Here is a 19,770-nt window from a genome sequence, read left to right on the forward strand (position 1 = left end):
CTTTCCCAAGAACTAGTAGATAAAAATAGATGGACCATTCCTATGCATAATGTGAACTAGTTCAAATATATTAAAAATGGTTTTTTAACCACCTTAAAAATAAAAACAGAAATAACAATAACACGTTTAAAAGCTGTTTTGAAAACTGAAGGTCCATTTTCTTTCTTCAAATTAGTTTTCCTTTACTAATTCTTCTGTGCTCTAGGGAACAATAAATGCAGCATGCACAAACACATGGGACTTCGTAGACCCGAAGAGTTTAGAAAAGGACAGGAAAAGACTGAGGACATTCTGGGACAGGATTCTTGAGTGTTTAAATAGAACACTTCCATTAAAAGAAAAAAATTTAAAAAAATCAGGATCTTTGGCAATTTTATATGAGCTGAAAAAACAGCCACTGACGTGTATTCCTCAAATTTGAGGCTCATTCAGATACAGCCTCTCACAAGCAAAATAATGATGCTGAAGTCTTGTACGTTTGCCATGTTTTTTTTATTCTATAAACTTGACATAAGTGGCAAGCAGTTACATTATAGCTCCATGTTTTTGTGTGGATGATCTGTACATAGTAGCCTCTTTGTACATTAAGTGTTTTCAAAGTACTTGGTCAGGAACAGAGGCTCTCTTCCAGTTAAAGACTGTGTATGACAAGTTGACCCTGGCCAGTAACTAAGCACCCACCCGGCCACTCATTCATTCACTTCAACCCCCCTCAGTGTGATAGGGGAGAAAATCAGAAGGGCAAAAGTGAGAAAACTTGTGGATTGAGATAACAACACTTTAATAGGTGAAGCAAAGCCTCGCTACTTCCTGCTGGCAGGCAGATATTGAGCCACTTCCTGGTAAGGGTGGGCCTCAGCACCCATCAGGGTTACTTGGAAGGACACAGGCCATAACCATCAGCATCCCCTCATCCTTTCCCTGCATTTTTATTGCTGAGCAAAACATCATGGTATGGAATCTCCCTTTGGTCAATTTGGGTTAGCTGTCCCAGCTGTGTTCCTTTCCAAATTCTTGTGCAACCCCAGCCTACTCACTGACTTCTGAATTGATTGCAGTTCGTCTTTAAACTTACAAGTTAGCCTTTAGGGTAATTTTACCACCCCCAAATACCTTCAATAATAATTCATGCACACTAAGCATGTCCTGATAGATAGGAAAAAAAGCCAAATGTAATATATACGAAGTACCAACAAATGCCTCCCTACAGCATGCACCACACCTTATTACACAGGGATAGCAAATAGATTTGCATCTCTCTGTGGAATGCCTGTTATGCCTTTGCACAGGCTTTTTGTGACAGAAATATCTTTGTTATCCGTACTACCAATACATTGGTCTTCTGCTCACTTTCTTAACTTTGGTATTTAAATTACACATTAATCTTATTTTTTTCAGCTATTTCCCTCCTTGTCCAGAGAAGTCACAATTCTGGGCAGTTTTCCGTCCTCTTGCAAATAAATTCAATTAATCTAAAAATCTACCAGTCATCAACTAGAAATTACTTTTCCATCTAAGGAAAAGTAGTAACTGACTGTATGCATGCTGTTAATCTGCTTCAATGTCGATTAACACAGATGCACTTAAATCATCTTCTTGTGATCAACATAAAGAAACGGAGTGCAATTAAGATGCAAGTCTCAGCTAAGGCGGACTGCCATCCTAAGCAAAAAGGAAGACGTGACTTACAACTCACATTTATCAATACAAATAATTATAGAAAGGAGGTAAACACTTGTGATGTGCTCTGTGTGATCCTCAGAACCATCTGCAATGCAAAAGTTCAATGCTTGTTAGAGAGTCTTCTAAGTTACTTATTGTTGCTAGGGAACAGTACTACCACCCCAATCCTTGTGGTGCCACCACTGTATCTGGCCCACGTAGCTACGCAGAAACCTACTCTGCTGCATGCAGTGGAGGTTCTGCTGGGAATGCAAGATACTTTTTAAGGTACTGCAGTGTGTGTGTGTATATATGTATATATGTCACATCTTACATGAGGACTATCCTGCCAATCCCCAGTTACCTTAAATAATATGCAACCTGAGTTAGGTTAAAGGCATCCATAACTATTTAGTCATAATGTCAAGAATTGACAAACCACAGCTACAAATGTTTATAAAAGATATATATGAAGAAATGAAAGAGAGACTCTGCTGAATCTTCATACACTAATATTAAACCAGAACAGTTCTCCCACTCCCTCATTCAGCTCACTTGCCATCTTGCCTGGTACATTAGCAGTCATGATTTCAAGTCTTCGTGCATATGTTAATCCTCAGGTTCCACCTATTAAAGACAATATATTCAGAAGCCTCTGCCAGAGAACTGATCCCTAACAGAAAGCTACATTCAGATAGTTTTTATATGTTAATAGTTACAGGAGACCTGCAGAGTGCTCACTCAGGTAGGTTGCTGGATTTTTGTCTTGGTGGAAAATGTCTTTAGACAGCCTGTTCTTTTAGACCTACAAATCCAGACAGTATCATCTTCTGCTTAAAAGCTCATCCTCATTCCCTCCCTTCACCACTAGGAAGCCTAGCCACTCTCATTCATTCACTGTTCACTTCCTCTGCTAAATATGTTACACAACCGTTGTCTCCTATACCCAGCCAGTAAACAATTTCTTGCTTCAACAAAGAAGCCTCTGCCCCACTTCACCTTTTGGTGATCCACTGACATGCTTCAGTATAAGACATCTTTCACTGAATGACCTTTAAAGGTCCCTTCCAACCCAAACCCAAACTATTCTGTGATTCTATTCTAGGATTCTATGAATAAATATTCCATACCAATCTGTAGGGGTTCATAATATGCATGTGTGATTAGGAGAAATGTACACAGTTCTTTACTGTTTCTTGACTGAAATGAGACACAATGGGCATTAAACACTTCGGAACTGATAATTGTTTATGGGATACTGATGCTCAACCACTTCTGGTATACTCCAAGAACTGTATCAGACTTAAAGACTTACTTTAGACCAGTTAAAAGCCTAGAAAGGCAAGATTAATAGCACTATTCCGAATGTACATCAATGCAAACAAGATCAAGATTTGGTGGAGTAATATTATTTGTAGTCACAAAAATGAAACTTGAGCAAACTAAGATTTTTATGTAAGAATAAAAAGGAGGTCTAACATGGTAAAACACACATTTTAAGAGAAAACTAACTATAAAGACAGTAAAGGAAGCTAAAAAAACCCCACAAGATCGGAGATCGAAGCAGATAGCCCATTTTCCATGGTTCATAGCCACTTTAGATATACCACCTGCAAAATAAAACAGGCTAGTCTTAAGGAAACCCTCTTATTTCTACTTTCTTACGTATAAAATGTAACCCTTTTAATGCCCACTCCAAATTTGGCCTAAGAAAGGCTGAAATATTTTGCATCAAGGTGATTTTGGTTATAGACAGGAAAAACACAAAACTTCATTTATTATCTCAGTCTAAGCCTTAAGATATTCAGTTCATCATACACCCTCTGTGGTTATCCTTCTCCTGATTCCAGTTGTTCTACTTCTCTCTTTGCTCAGATGGCATGGCACTACAGTTTTGGAGGGCATCTCCAGGAGACTGCTTGTACAGAGGAGCCAGAATTGTCTCTACAACTACAAAACCCAAACACAGACTTCGGGCAATCATAGTATAACCAAACAAATTTGACATTTTCTTCCATTTATACTCATTCTTATTTAGTAATGCCATCTCCAACTCAGAAGACTTTCTTATACTTATTGCTTCTGAATCAGAATGTTCTACACAAAATTCTGTGGCCTTCAGTTGCAGTCTGGTGCTGTGATGGATCCCCATTCGCTTGGGACTACTTAAGCAAAACTCCTCTCAAAATCACTAGCATTTTTGCCGTAGCCTAGAGTTTACTTTTTACAAGCAATTCAGAAACTGGACCAGTCTCACAAGACTATTCTGAATAGCCAGAGATGAGATGACAGTTTACCATGCACATCAAAATGAAAGACTGCAGAATAAGCCAGCAGTGCACATGGAGGGTGATTTCTCTCTCCATAGCCATCACAAGAATTATATCCATCATCACTTGCAGCTGTCTTCCTCTCCCCATTTGATCTCTATGAAGATTTTTGCATGTTGTAAATTACGAAAAAGGTGTGGTAGTGAAACACGAATGAACATATAGAAACATTCAACCACAACTCCTACATGCAGCCTTTTAAGCATCCGTTGTGGAAGGCAATTTTCTGGTACAGGCTAGGACTTGGTGCTTTGAATAAATTGTTAGAGGGGGGAAAAAAAAAAATCTCATAAGGAGGGATTTGGTGCTATAACAATATTGTCTTTCCACGTGCTACAGTCTGTTCACACAAACACCTCATGTTTCATATACAACATTGATCTGGATGGTATGCTATCCATTTCTGCAGGGCTGCCAGCTTATAATTCATTGTAAATCAGAAGAGAAAATAGTTTCAGAGGCTGTAATTTTTTGTCATATAAACCAGAAGCCTCAGTCAATAAATTTCCACAATGTCTGAAAGACTCATAATTAAAAAAATGAATCCAAACAGAACGACCATAAATTAAACAAGAAAATATCTAACTTGTTAATAAGGTATCTTTTTTTGACTTTGAATTTTACAACTAGAGATTACAAAGAAAACTCCAGAACATAAATGATATTCAAAAAGCAGGCACACTATTAAAAAGTCTCCTTATCAGAGTACGAGCCACTTTTATGATCTTCCAAATAGCATCAGATCTTGATAAACCACAGCCTATACTATGAATTTTGGATTAAATTTTAGCTTAGTGATACCCATTAGAAAAAAAAAAAAAAAAGAAGATCACCAGGTGGCTTTTGTCACCTGTTATCACCAACAGAACACCAAGGGAAGTGTGAGGAGGTCTGAATCCAGTAAATAGCATCCAAAATAAAGTCTGTGACTGGAATATCCAGACAGGCCTCAGAGAAAGAGGTCTCCCCAATATTTATCCAGGAAAATCCCTGCCAGTTTTATTATTATTAAATATAATTGCTCCTGAAAAAGTCAAGTTGCTAAACATACATAAAATGAATTACATAAACATTGGTCTTCCCTTTTTTAATACCTATTTTATCTTTCTCCTATAATTTGCTTTATGGTTTAAGTATTTGCATTTTTAAACCTTTATATTATCATCAGTTTAATCTGTTTTTATAGCTCTGATCTACAAATTTGGTTTTCCCAAATTTCAATTATCATTTGATCCACAGTGCCTTGTTTCTCTTGACACTTGGAAATGGCCTAATGGAAGGACAAGGTTTTGAAGAACGGAAGAGGGATAGTGTCTTTGAACATGACAGCACAAAGCATGTGGTAGTTTTCAGTCAGTTACGAAAGATCTCAGTCTCATGGAAAGCTTGCATGCATTTTGCTAAGTAACAGGTCTTACATGGTCTTGCATTTTAAATGTCACTTCAAGATGCACCTTTCATTTTAGATTTTGACTTTATCCAAAAAGCGACTTTGAACCATAAACCAAAGGTAACAAAGTCTACAGACATCCAAGAAGCCAATAACACTTTAAAAAGTTCCTCTTCAACTTTTCTATTGCGTGTAACAGCATGAAACTGACTACATTCTTTATTTGAACAGTGATATATATGATGAACGGTAACACCATAACCAGAAGAGCACAGCAGCACGCCTTTGCTCCTTATGAATGACTCACAAATCCTCCTAATCCATCCTGACCACAAAAGAACTAGAGAAATTAAAGCTGAACGAGTTCTATATTTGCTATTAGTGAACATCATCAGGGATAAAATTGGCCAAACTACAGAGGAAGTGTTCAACAGAACTTTTAGCATTAATATTGGCCACAATTAATAGCTTTGATTTAGATATCTGAAATAATCTGAAACTAGCATCATATTATTTGGAGTAGTTTGAACAAACTATATTGGGATGAAGCAGAAACACTTTCATTCCTTTCCTTTCCAAAACTGACTGGAAAGAGAAAGTCAGGATATTTATTTATTTATTTTAATGAACACTTACACCTCAGATTCAATGTATTTCAATCTATACAGGAAAATTGGTTATAATGTTAAAAAAGATCACTCATTAAAAAGTTCATTTGGGCTCATTTTTAAGGGTAGAGTTGATAATCGAGACCAAGGTACAGAGAAAAAATATGTGCCTTCATCATTAATGCTGAAAAGGGTCATTGTGCAAGTTCTTATCTTAATGCAGGATTAAAATTTCCTTTTCACTACTTGTGTCCATTTCCCCTCTTCCTTCCACTTCCATTTTCTCTGTAACATCCCATTAGGCTGCCAAGAGTGACAAGATTCCGTCTTAGAATTCTTTTTCTAAGACTGAACAGATTCATATCTCTGCACCTCTCCTCACATGCTAGATACGCTGTTCTCCAGTTAATCGATAGCATTTTACACATGTTGTATTGTGATGTCTGAAGAATAGGCATTCTCTTGCTCAGTCATATCCAACCACTTTTGCTTAATGTGAGTTACGGAATTCCATTAGGCTTAACATTGTTCACTTTTACAGAGTCTCCTGTCATTTTTTGTTTTGTTTTTAAGAAAGCAAGAAGAAGGTTTTTTTCTTTAAAAAAATTCCAAGATTTGAGCTCACTTTCATTCCAGCAAAAACCACAAACTAAATATTTGGATATATCAAAAGAGAGCGAAACCAGAATTGGTGACAGTCTAAGGGCTCAAGGCCATATTCTAGTCCATTCAAATGAACCTGAATTTTACAAAAAATTCAAAACAAACCCATTTCAAATGCTGGCAACGTGTACTAGCCCTGACCCTTGTTTCAGAACCATGCTGCAATATAAACAATGCATCAGCATGATTCTGACCATAGCGAATTCCAGCAGCAGATTAAGACCCTTGGTGATTCACGTTAGGTCCGTGTTTTGGCCCCTGGCATTTCTCCTGTTTACTTATATCTTCAAGTTCCAGTGAAATGTCGACAACTCACCAGCTCATTCAAAACCTCTAAATGGTCTGTTTCCCTTCCACTGTGAATTAATACATAAAACATTGGAAATAATCTGAGTATCAAGTAACATGACGAGCTTCTACCTCTAGTAAACTTCTTGGCTCCTTTGTTTACAAAGCAAAACAAAGCAAACTACACCCCCCTCCCCCCCAAAGCATCACATAAAATAACAAACTCCAAAAGTTTGCAGTCCTAGTGTTCTCATTTTCTCAAACAATTCAATTCTCCCTAAAGCCACCTTCATTCAAGTTTCCCTACTTTAGTATCTGCTCTCACAAAAAAGTCTATTTTCTTCTTGCAAAGCCATGTCATGCTAACAACATTAAATTCTTATTCTTTTGAACTATCTTGCTAAAGCAAACATCAGTTATATCTGTTTGAGGATCTGTTCAGTTCTCACTTAACTTTCCCAGTGAGGGGGGAGAAAAAAAACCCAAACAACAAACCTCAAACCCAAAACAAAACCCCAACCCTATCACTCCATTTCATTCTTTGCCTTCTGAGAATAGTAATGCTCTCCACCATTAATTCAGCTGTATTCAAGACTATGCATATGACACAGTAGAGTAGCACTGCCGCAAAAATATTTCTACAAATTTTTAATAAACCCTACTACTATTGAATCTCATAAGGCATCCCTCCCCCTGCCCCCCGGCTTGGTTTGTTGTCCCTCCTCCCACTTTCAACCAAGGCTTGGTTCCCTGTGCATCCCATTCACTAATTTTACAGAACCCTAAAGAACTACCTAAAACAGGTTAATCTGATGAGTACTTAAGACATAGAAAGTGCAGAGTACGACACATACTATTTTATAGTAAAAGTTTTCTTCAAATGCATATTCAGTGAACACAACCCCAGGTCTGGCATAGACATGCGCCTGTCCATACTCACTATATGCAGCTGCAGAAAATCACCAAGCCCAGGGGCACTGTCAATCCGAACAAGAATGCCGTCCTTCACTGTTGTGCTGAAGCCCACAGCAAGACGGTCTGTCCTTGTGCTTGGTCTGTCATTAGCTGGCCAGGTGTACAGGATGAGACCTCCACTCTTCCCAAATATGTACGTGGCACCAGCTACAAAACACAAAACCAAAGAAAAAAAAGTGTTAGTTAACCATTTCATTTATCTATTTGCCAAATCTGGTAACAATGCTATGACTTCTGAGAGGAATAGAAGCAATATGCTTTCATTAATTAAAGGGGTGAAATGAATGCCTCCTGCTCGCCAGGCTACTGATAGCACAAGATGACTCCAGAAAAATTGAGTAGATGATGGAAATAGGTATTTCCAGATTCAACCAGATAACAGAAGATGACAACATGTACTAAAATCCTTCTACTTCATGACAAATGACATCGTGAACTCTCTTTAATATTGTATTTGATTCCATATGTGTTATAAGACATACACAAAATGGTGCTTTAGACTGCCCTCTCCAACTTCTGTGTATTCTTCCTTCTGTAAAATTATAAGCTTTCCTTTGTAGAGCAATGGCTCTGGAATGCTAGATACCTTTTCTGAGGGAAGGAGATATGAAGGTGAAATAGCTTTTTATCAGAAAACACATATCTGTTCCTTCACCATTAGCCTTGCACCATTAGACTTGATAACAAAGAACGTAATTCCCTCCTTATGGAAAATTCATCATTCAGATGAGCATGGACTCAAGCCTCACGAACAACTTCCAGAGAGTAGGCTCAATGTGCATGTATGTTATTCAGAACATCCTCATCTTCCTACACACATCACAGGAGGGAAGCTACAAACAAACAAGCGGGTTTCCTCTTAAGGTAGAAATCACTCGATAAATTTCTTCTGTATACAACCTGATGAAGCACATTTGATTAGTTCCTAAATAAAAGACAAGCAGCATTTAAGATAAAGGTAAGTGAAGAGCTTATCAGGAATGAATGATTTCATTAGTGCTAATATCCCAGACAATGCCAGATAGAACACTGCTGTTGGGGAAGGGGGTGAGGGGGGGGAAGCCACATCTGCTTCAGAAGCATGGGATTCAATCTTATAAGGGCATTCAAAGGGAATATTTAGCAGCTCTCCTTGAGGCTGCGCTTGTCTTCAGCTGAAGACCACTCGCACACAGTGGGAGACTATCCTTTTCTCAATGATTCCTAAGAATTTTGGATATCCAGTCCACATATTTCCAGCATTGTTCATCTTTACAGTGAGCCTGGGAATTTGTTCCTTGACCTGATTTTTAAGGACACCACCAAACTTCTCCAAAGCTGTCCTCCCACATTCATGAGGCCCATCTGAGCTGAGCAGGACAGACACACAAGTGAGGCATTATTGTTGCAGATGAAGAAGCTGAGAAGCAAAAGTGTTTGGAGTTCACATTCTCACTTGTACTCAACACTGAGTAAGGAGCAGGATTTTATAACTCAGCAGTTACAAAATCAGCCCCTGAGCTTCTTGGAAAATACGGCTAAAATTGCTGTCCTAGACCCAAATCTACAGGCAGGACAGGAACAAAGCTTCTCAATGGTTCAGCCATTTACTGCATCTCATTTTCTGAGCACTATTACAATGGGTCACAAGCTACAGAATCATAAGCAAAAATAACCAGCTCCCATTACTGCATCAGGGATGAAATATCTGTCCAAAGTACAGGCAATGTACTGGGTACATTTTTCCAGTTTGAGTGAAATTACAATTGATGATTTTATATTTTTTTTTCCCCCCACCATATACCAATCAGCAACATGTATCAAGCAACCCCAAACACAGTAAATGTAATTAGATACAGAAACAGGTGGGATCATATATGGGGTAACTTTTACACTCGCCTACAAAGCTGCAGCTTCACTAAAGCTCTTTACGACCTGAATTCCAAATAAATACCACATATTGGTAGAAATAGTTGATACACTTTACCCTCACTGAAGAGGCTTCCTCTACACATCTCATCACACATTACCAAAACAGACATCAAAAACTCAGGCACACAGAAGGGAACTGATTTCTGAACAGCTAACTCAACGACAGAGTAGAAATAAATCCACGTTTCCTTCCTTCCAGGTCTGTGCATACCCACCAGAACATGCCCAGTAAATTCAAACAAATGCGTCTGAAACCAGGGTTAGGTAGGAAACGCCACTCATAATTCTGAATTGACAAAAGAGCACATTGGCATACTGGAACTGTATGCCTGTTATCATTTCAGTTCCAGAAAGATTAATTTTGCAGACTGAACTCTATCTCCTCATTCAGCTTTGAGCTCAAGATGGAGGGTGCACACTTACTGAAAAATATGTAGAAAGGGGTTTTGTTTGTCTGTTTGTTTAAATGTAACCCCAACTGTATCTGTAATATCTTGGTTAGGAGAGCTAGTTGGAGATGACCGGGTAGTGTACTATCTATGGCTTTCCCCCATGCACAGGTCTATCAACAGCCCACTGTAAACTACATTACAAATATCCACCCTCAGTTTATCAGTTTGTTCTGAAAGTTGTGTATTCCATTACCGACTAAAACCAAGGCATAGCAATGTGTTATGTAAAATAAGATGAGTTAACTCATTGTTGATGGCTTCATAGATGAACCTCTGCTTTCCAAAATGATTCTCACTTGAATTGCAAGTTGTCCTCCTTTTCTTTGTACTGGTTATCAGGCCCTTCAGCAGCAAAGACAAGCTTGGAAGAGAGTTCTTTGCTATTTATGAAGACAGATGATTTCTTTGCCTCTCTAAGAACTATTTGGCTGCAGATAGAGCATGTCAGTGCTCCTATGAGTGCCAGTTAGAACCAATTATGTCTTCTTAGGCCTGTCATGGGACTTAACTGCTTAATGGAGCTAATTTTCTCCTCACAGACCACAGATTTTTGCTTCTAGGCCTACCTTAAAGATATTCAGTACTTTGACTTTGTGCACTAAGATCATTCAGATGCAACAACCAGACCAGCACTGCCCAAACTAACCTGTTAACTAAAGCCTGGTGGCCAGCTGTTTTCCTTATTGTCCGGGTCAGAATAATCTGCGTAATGACAGATGGGCCGCTTGTTTGTTGGATACATCAATGTCCCTTCCCTTACCCAACTTTTTGAGGGCATACAGGATACCCATTGCCTTGTTTGGAAAAAGATGGCATATTAACACTGCACCAGTACCACTTTTTTCCCCAAAATATGAACAGAAGTCACATCAGCCTGAAACCACAAGGTGCAAACGTCAAGTAAAAGTGGAAGAGGAAGGTTAACAAGAGTTACTACCACACTGCAACCACATTAAAAAAAAAAAAAAAAAAAAACACAAAAAAGAAAACAAAAAAAACCCCCAACAAACCCACACACAACCAGAAAACACCAAAGTCCCCCAAACCAAAAACATAACAAACATACTTGATTTAAATGCTTCTATTTGACTCCCTAAGTTTATGGAGCTTAAAACTCCAAGAGAATTGAACAAGACAAACAGTAAAATTACAACCCTGGACCTTAGGAAAGGAGATTTCAGCTTCACCAGAACTTGACAAGGCCTGAACAACTCTATCTGGTTGGCCTTGCTGTAAGCTGGTGGGTGTGAGCAGGCTGGACTAGTTTACCTCCAGAGGTCCCTTTGGATCTTAAATTGGTAACTCTCCTTTCTTTGTGGTCTTGCAGAGAATTGTAGACTAATTAAGTGAAGAACTCAGTTAAGAAAAAAGCTGATGAAATGAAAGTCTGTTCAGCCCGAGATCTTCTCATTGCACCTAGGCTTTGTTGCAGACCTCTTTATTACACAAGAGCACACTTCTTTTCTAAGACACTTCCCATTCAAGACAGACAATGGATAATACACTGTTAATGAGCAACCACTTGATATCTAGTTTTTCCTCATTGTTCAAGGTTTAGCTATATACCTCCTTTAATAAATACAACACCAACTGTGCCCTGAAAATAGAAAAGTCTGAGGGACTGATTAATTCCATTGTATTTATTGTTAGAGTGCTTCACCACTTCAACTATATAATGCTAACTTCAACCTATGCTGTGCAAAAAAAAAAAAAAAAAAAAAAAAATCAAAGATATGAGCACACTTAATTATTTCCCCAGTCAGCTGTGAGAAATCCCACTTCTCAAAGTGCCTTCGGCCAGATTTACTTTACCGACAGGTGAGAACAAATGGGAACAGAATATGTTCAGCTACTTTACTGGGATCTGCACGCAGAATTTGGTCAACATTGGGAGCTCAGAGAAGTGAAGAAATATATGGTGATGGAACACTCCCTACAGATTTAAACTACTAGGACACCCCCACATGTTTAGCATACACAAAGCTTATAAACTCATAAACTTATAGTTTGGCAGAGTAGCAGTTGACTTTTCCCCAGACATGACATAACTTGTAACTATAACTTACAACTTCAGTGTTTAGAGATTTAAAAATCGGAGAGATGGATATGTTGCAACACACATGACAATGCTGCTGTTTAAAGTCTGCATATCTAGCTTAGGCAAATTATGTATTTGCTAGCTATATTCACAGACAGAGCTGTTTGATTAGTTTCAGTCAAAATAAAGTAGTTTGAGGCAAACACTCCTCATGGAAAATTCCTAACAGAAAAGTTATAAGCAATGTTATAAGCCACAGCAAATAAAGCCTCCTAGTGAGTTGTGCTAAGAAACATTTAGTTGAATTTGGCACCACCACCTATAATTTTAAATCAGTTATCACCTTTTCCTCATCATTGCCCAAAGACTTCAAAAACCTATCTCAAGGAAGAGTATCCTTCAATCAACACAGTACAACTGCAGCAGTTAGGGCCTGCCGAAAACTAAACCTGCAAAGCAGTAGAAAACAAGTCTGTCACATCTGCACAAGATATAACTTCTTTTGTGCCATAGGGATCCTGTGAATCTCCCCATATTAAATATTCTATTGCAAATTCTCTATTTGCACCTACTAAGCCATCAACAGCCCATTTTGCCTCAGCTACAGCACAACACACACTCATTTCAGCGTGGCCAGGAAAATGCAACACCTGACAGGTATTACAGCAATGTTTATGTACTGAAGGGTTAACTGCAACAACTCTGAGTTTAACATACCACAGATACCACAGTTCAGATTTTTACAATTAAAAAGTACTTTTAAGATGAAAATTATGCAGAACCCAGGCCAATTTAAAAGCTACAATAATTACCTGAGTTAACACAGCAAAACTTATGATCAGGGCCCCTCGTCCCTTCATGACAACATTGTCACAGGCAAGACAATCTCAACTATGGTAATCTCACTTAATTAGTTTTATTGACAATTAACATAAACTTTTAACTATTGATTCAGGCATTGGGAAACAAAGACAACAAGCAATTAAAGAAACACTTAGGGAAAATACCTTTCCTTCCCCAGGCTCAACTGCCTTCCGCCAGCTCTCCCCCCCTTCCTAGTCTCCCCTCCTTCTAGGCTGCGGGGAGACAACAGGCAGTGCAGAAGGTCAGGGTCAGTGCATGGAGGTTTCTTTCCACCATTCCTCGATTCTTACTTATTTTCTGTGCTCCAGCATGGGTTATCAATAAGCTGCAGCCCCTCAGGGGTGCCCCTGCTCCTGTATGGGTCCCTCCCTCCACAGGCCCCAGTCCCCTTCAAGGGGTGTCCCTGCTCCTGCGTGGGTCCCTCCCTCCACAGGCCCCAGTCCCCTTCAAGGGGTGTCCCCTGCTCTGCTGCTGTGTGGATCGCTCCCTCCACAGGCCCCAGTCCCCTTCAAGGGGTGTCCCTGCTCCTGCATGGGTCTTCCCACAGGCCCCAGTCCCTCAGGGGTATCCCTGCTTTGGCACAGGTCACCCACAGGCCCAATACCTTCAGGAGTGTCCCTGCCTTGGGCTGCAGTCCCCTCAGGGGCATGCCTCATCCAACACAGAGTGCCTTCTTCCAAGAACGTGTCTCCAGCATATCCCCACCAATGTCCTTTTCCATGTTCTTCTCATCGAACCTTCTTCTGTGTCCCCTCCTGTTTATCCTTTGGTGCCCCCTCCCATGCCTCCTCCCCTTCATGCACGCTCCCATAACCCTCCCACACTACCCCCTAGGGGTTATTGCCCTTTCTTAAATGTGTCCAAGCAGCAGCACCACATGCTTCTCTGACAGGTTGAATTTTTGGCACATGGTGGGTTGTTTTCACCCACATCAGAGCTGGTTGTGATTGCACACAGGGCAGTTCACAGCCTCCTCCCACACTGGGCTCTGCAGGCCCCTGCCACTTATGACCCAATACAAACATAAATATTCTGATTGTGGTGGTAATTGGCCAAAAAACATGAGGTACGTAAACCTAATGATAACATCTTCCTACCTGAAATAGCACACAAGACAAGGCATATACCTTTCCCTCAATTACTATGTCTTTATTCTCTTACATAGAATTCTTAAGAGAGTATACCATGCTTATTAATAATCATAACCTGCTTTCTAACAAGAAGCTATCAGTTCAGCTACAGAAAAATTTGTGATGATGGCATTTTGCTCTTCTTTGACAGCAAACCGAAATTTAGGTTCTTTTCAAGAAGCAGTATAGTCAAAGGATGGAATCAGTAACACATTGTACATGAGCACAGGTAGTTGTTACCTGAGCAAAGCAAGACTCAGTTCACATCAGGAAGGAAACCTTGGTAGCACCTGTAATTAGCAGCCCTTTAAAAGGGCAATTAAATAATGAAGAGATGATAGTTTATGCAAGCATTCAAAAACCCACACACAGTTTCAATAAGAAAAGGCAGAAGTTTTGACAAACTCACAGAAATAAGAAAAAGTAAGTAATGGTAACTCTTATCTCATTGTACCTGGACTGGGCAGTTCATTTACTATTTCCATCACCAGAAAAAGTGCTAGTAAAGGAATGCAAGTCAGATAGAATACTGGCATGAAAGCAAGCGAGAAGAGATCAGGCATACATCTGCAGAAATTCAGTAAGGAGATGAAATCTGCTGCAGTGGGAAGCATCATTATTTGGTCACATAATGAAAATGCAGTTCCCAAAAACATGGTATATAGAGAGCTATTCTGCCCTAGCAAGTCGTGATGAACAAAAGTAATAAGGAAGAGCTGCTATGACCAATTTCTGTTCTAATAGAAGACTCCGATAAAACAGATTGGAGGTTTTGCCTGAAATCTGGTCAGATTATTCTGATTGCTGCACCGAAGATTAAGGTCTCTCCCACATGGTCACAGCTTAAGGTAAACTGCATCTTTGACCGCTTCCTTTCCAGTCAGGGAAACAACAGTGGCATAGCTCTTCGTGCCTTAACTCAGTCAGACAGTTCAACATCTTATTTATTTATACTTGCTAAACTCTCGAGGAAAAATGAGCCATGGTTTGAACACCAGCTCTAAGGGGGAGTTAAAGCAAACAATACAGACTGCACAAACCAGAAAAGAGCACTAGGACTTTCAAATGGCTTCTGACTATTTATTGCTCCCCAAAAGTTTATCACATGGCAACAGAGACAATAAAATATCAGTTGATACCTGTACACTGTCAAAAGGGCATGCATTGGCTGAGTAAAAATGAAGCTTCTGACAGTTGTTTTTGCAACTTAACTCCTTCTGGACACATCAAATAGACCTCTCATGCTGTGCAACTTCAAATTTCCTCTACATGAATTTCTTAGGAGTAAAAAAATTGAAAGAGTGACAAAAGAATATTTTGAGGACAAAGAAATGCCACAGTGGCCATATGCATTAAGAACAACAATAGTGGTGAAAATAGGTAAAGCTTTTACCTAGTTTTGCGATATCCTCTCAAATAGCACTGATAATTTTTCTAGCTATTCATTAGTTGAATCACTTGAAGTGGGTCCTCTCTAGGCATGCTGGAACATTTACATTGTCTAGAGATGACCTAACAGGTGTTTCCCATTTCCAGCTTTTTTTTTTTTTTTTTTTTAATTTTCTCCTTTTTTTTTTTTTTTTTTTTTTAAATTGCTCCTATGGGTGTTGTCCACTGCATACAGCTTCTTTGCCTTGCTATTATACTAGATGTATAACATTTCCAGCTACCATTATCAAACAAATTAAGAATGGAGAAAAAAAAAAAAAAAAGATCAAGCAAGAAATTATCTCACTGAATTTAAGATTAAGAAATGGGTTTCAGATTAAAAGAAAGAAACGAATTAACAGTACTAGTTCCAAGTAGGGTGCCAGCCCCATTCCTTCCACCCTTCTATATTTACCAAGGCATCAGTCTTGACAGCAGCTATTTTTCCTTTTCCAGCTATAAGCTGTCATCCAGTTACCCTCAATCTTAAACTTCAGCTACACTGTTATCCTAATCTTTATTTTACTCTTCCTATTCCTATCTCAGTTCATATCACACCAAATAAAAGAAGTTCTTAGACAAAAGAACGATTCAGGGCTCAGGAGACAAAAACCAAGCTCAACATCAACACGCCCCCTGCCTTCAAGCATATACTCCAAAGTTCTTACAGCACACGGAACGATGTGCAATATCAGGATATCCCAGGGACACCTTTGAGTTACTGTCACTCGATCACACACATAAAGAAAGAGAAGTCTAGTCCAAACTGAATATCATCAATCAGAACCAGTCTTCCTAGTCTTCCTCCTTGTTCTCCTAAAGACCCACTCTCTGGCACTCTCTGTGCCCCAGTTGCTGCATTTTCTGCACCCCAAGTTTAAATGGTCTATGCCTGTTAATAAAAACACCTGCTTGATTAAAAAAAAGAGGGGAGAGGGCAGGACTTGAAAAAGATTACAGAGGATCTAATCATCATCATCTGGCTCACTTGACTATTCCATCACAGGATCCTTCCTAGGAGAAAACAAAGACAGGTCTGATAATTTTTGACATGACTGCTGAAACATGAAAGAGCTTTAAATTTTATTTATCAAGAGCTTTAAATTGCCTAAGAATGAAGAAAATTTAAAGCCCTGAAAAACGTAAAGCTTCCAGTCTAATCCTCAAAAAAAAGCAGGCTTCCATGCTTAAAAGGAGTTTTCATGAACTAGCTCTTTTTCCTTTCAGGATGCTCTTCTCTTGACAAGCCCTCCGAGACCCATATCGAACACCATACTCATCTCACATCTCAAAAAGCAGACATTGTTTGACATGAAACTGAAACTCCTTTCCCAATTTAAAACATTAAGGAGCTGCTTCTATACAACAATGAGGAGGAATTATGAAATCTGCAAGACTAACACAAAACGGAAGCAGCAATTCAGATCATGCCTGCTTTCTATGTTTGTCTTTTTTAATGACAGCAAATTAATATGAGTCACTTTCCTCCCAGTATGTGTGCATCAGCCAACAATCGGATCAGACAGTATGCTACTTCTTATTAGTTACACTGCGTTAAAAAGATTGGAAGAGAAGAAGGGGGAGACCAAGGGACTATTCCTATAATTACTAGAAGATCAAAGATAGCTTATGCTTGAACTACAACTTTCCCTCGATCTGGGATACTGAGAAGATTGAGTTCTTTCATAAATCTGAATTTTCCATAGGTCATGTTGGGGATGTTTATCGTCTCAGAAGGAATTCAGGGATTAGCTGCTGACTAAAAATGGACCCAAGATGACCACAGGCATACCAACATAAACATAACAGATTGCAACTAGGAAAATATTTCAGTAGTATCTTCGTTTACATTATAACAACATAATCAGTCAGACAAGGATCTGGCTAGTTCACTGTCATGTATTCAAGCACTGATCCTAAGTGGACACCCAGGGAAAACTAGGAGTAGAGCAAGCATATTTCCTGAAAGTACGCACCCAGACTATAAGCCTTTCCAGCAATTAACTCAGCCTCACGTGGTTTGTAATCCCAAAGAGTTCTTATTTCCAAGTACTTGTCCAGTCTCTCCTTGAATGCATTTAGAAGTTTTGCATTCACAGCAATGACTTACAAACCTTTAGCAATGCCTCACACAAATCCACCACTGATGCAGCAAGCTGAGCTGTGGGCTCCATCAGCAAAGGCAGCCTACAGCATCCTGTACTCTATTAACAGGACCATAGCCTGTTAATAGATGAAGTGATTGTTCCCCTTTACTCAGTGCTTGTTAGACTGCATCTAGAATAAAGGCATCCAGGTTTGGGGACCCCAATACAAGACAGATATTGACAAACTGGAGCGAGTTCAGGTGGAGGTCCATGAAGACAGGTGGCTGAAGCGCCTGCCTTCTAAGGAGAGGCCAAAGGCTTTGAGCTTGTTCAGCTTGAAGACAACACAACTTCAAGGGGACCCAAGGGCAGTCTCACAGCACCTGCAAGGAGGTTACTGAGAAGATAAAGGAAGGTTCTTCACAATGATGCAATGGTGCTGGCAAACAGGAAGCAGTAGGCAGAGCTTGAATTGAGAGAATCTGATTTGATAGAAAGAAAAACCTTTCTCTTCACAAGGACAGACAGGCAGTTAAACAGGCCGCCCAAGGAGATTTTGGAGCCTCTACGTGTGGTGGTTTTCAAGACCTGATCTGACCTCACAGCTGACCCTGCTCTGAACAGGGGTTTGGACTAGAGACTTCCCAAGGTCTCCTCCAGCCCAAGTGATTCTGTTGCGTGAAGAATCACCTTTTTCACACTTATTCTTGCTAAATAGATTACATGTTCCCTAGTTCTTGTACTGAAAGACAGTAATCTGTCCCTATATCTAGCCTCTGTCAACCTTGCCTTGCAGACTTTTATCACAGCAGCACCCTCAGCCCTTAAAGTCACCTCTTTCAGCAAAGCAACCAGTTGCGTTATCAAAAGCCCCCACAGCTTTAGGCAACCAGATCACAGATGTCAATCTAGAAAAGGGTCACAAGGACAATTCCTCTAGGTGTGGTGGGTTGTCTTGGGTTTTTTGTTTGGTTGGTTGGGGTTTTTTGGGGGGGAGGTGGTTTTTTGTTTTGTTTTGGGTTTTTTTTTTTTTGTTTGGGTTGGTTTTTTTTTTCTACACCACAGAAAATGAAAAAAATTAAACACACACACACAAAATACTGCTCATAACGTCATAAAATTTCTATTACATAAAGACGACAGGCTTCAAGCTACAATGCACCAGAAAAAGAGATCAAAAGAAACTACAAACACTACAACTGAAATACGAAATTTGCTGGGTAGTGCCCAGAAAACTGCCCAGTTACTGTGACCCCTGAAGGACATGTTTACTATGGTCAAAGTTAACCACCACCTGGAAGGAGACTTCATCAGGTGCAACTGTTACTAAATTCAGTAAAGGTAGATGAAGTATTTCTTCATCACATTCTGCTGCCAAAGAGGAGCTGGAATCTGGATGCATTTTCTTACTTCTTGGTGTTTCCTGATAAAAGAGCACACAACAATGATGTCCTTGGAGAAGCCCAGAAGGCAGCATGCCAGAAGAGCTGAATACAGAGACTACTGTTAGCACAGCAGGATTCATAGCTCATTTGGGGCCAGGAGGAAGAATAGGGATGTTAGTTCACTACAGTTTTACAGAACCTGAATGGTAACAAAATAGCCTAGATACAGCTCAGGATGGATGGAGGCCAAACTGTTACTATTGATCTCAAGGCAGTCTTCAGTGAAGAAATGTTTCCTAGTATCCAGTCTAAAACTTCCCTGGCGCAACTTGAGGCCACTTCCTCTTGTCCTATCACCTGGCAGAAGAGACCAACACCCACCTTGTTACAACCTCCTGTCAGGTAGCTGTAGAGGGTGATAAGAAGGCTCAGGGGAGACCTTTTTTCCAGGCTAAACAATCCTGGTCCCCTCAGTCACTCCTCGTAAGACTTGTGCTCCAGACCTGTCACCAGCTTTGTTGCCCTTCTTTGGACACACTCCAGCACCTCAATGTCTTTC

At 39.7% G+C, this 19,770-nt stretch overlaps 1 protein-coding gene across 7 annotated transcripts in view; it reads right to left on the minus strand.

The window, feature by feature from the left end:
* NRXN3 (neurexin 3) overlaps window positions 1-19,770 on the minus strand; it is a 982,535-nt gene that overhangs the window by 258,531 nt on the left and 704,234 nt on the right. For all 7 annotated transcript variants that reach the window (XM_035901997.1, XM_035901996.1, XM_035901998.1 and 4 more), the window contains one exon: window positions 7,882-8,063. In XM_035901997.1, coding sequence (XP_035757890.1) covers window positions 7,882-8,063 — 182 coding nt within the window. The remainder of the gene's footprint in view (window positions 1-7,881; window positions 8,064-19,770) is intronic.

The sequence above is a fragment of the Egretta garzetta genome, unplaced genomic scaffold (genome assembly GCF_000687185.1).
Source record: "Egretta garzetta isolate BGI_Z169 unplaced genomic scaffold, ASM68718v1 scaffold79, whole genome shotgun sequence".
NCBI lineage: Eukaryota > Metazoa > Chordata > Aves > Pelecaniformes > Ardeidae > Egretta > Egretta garzetta.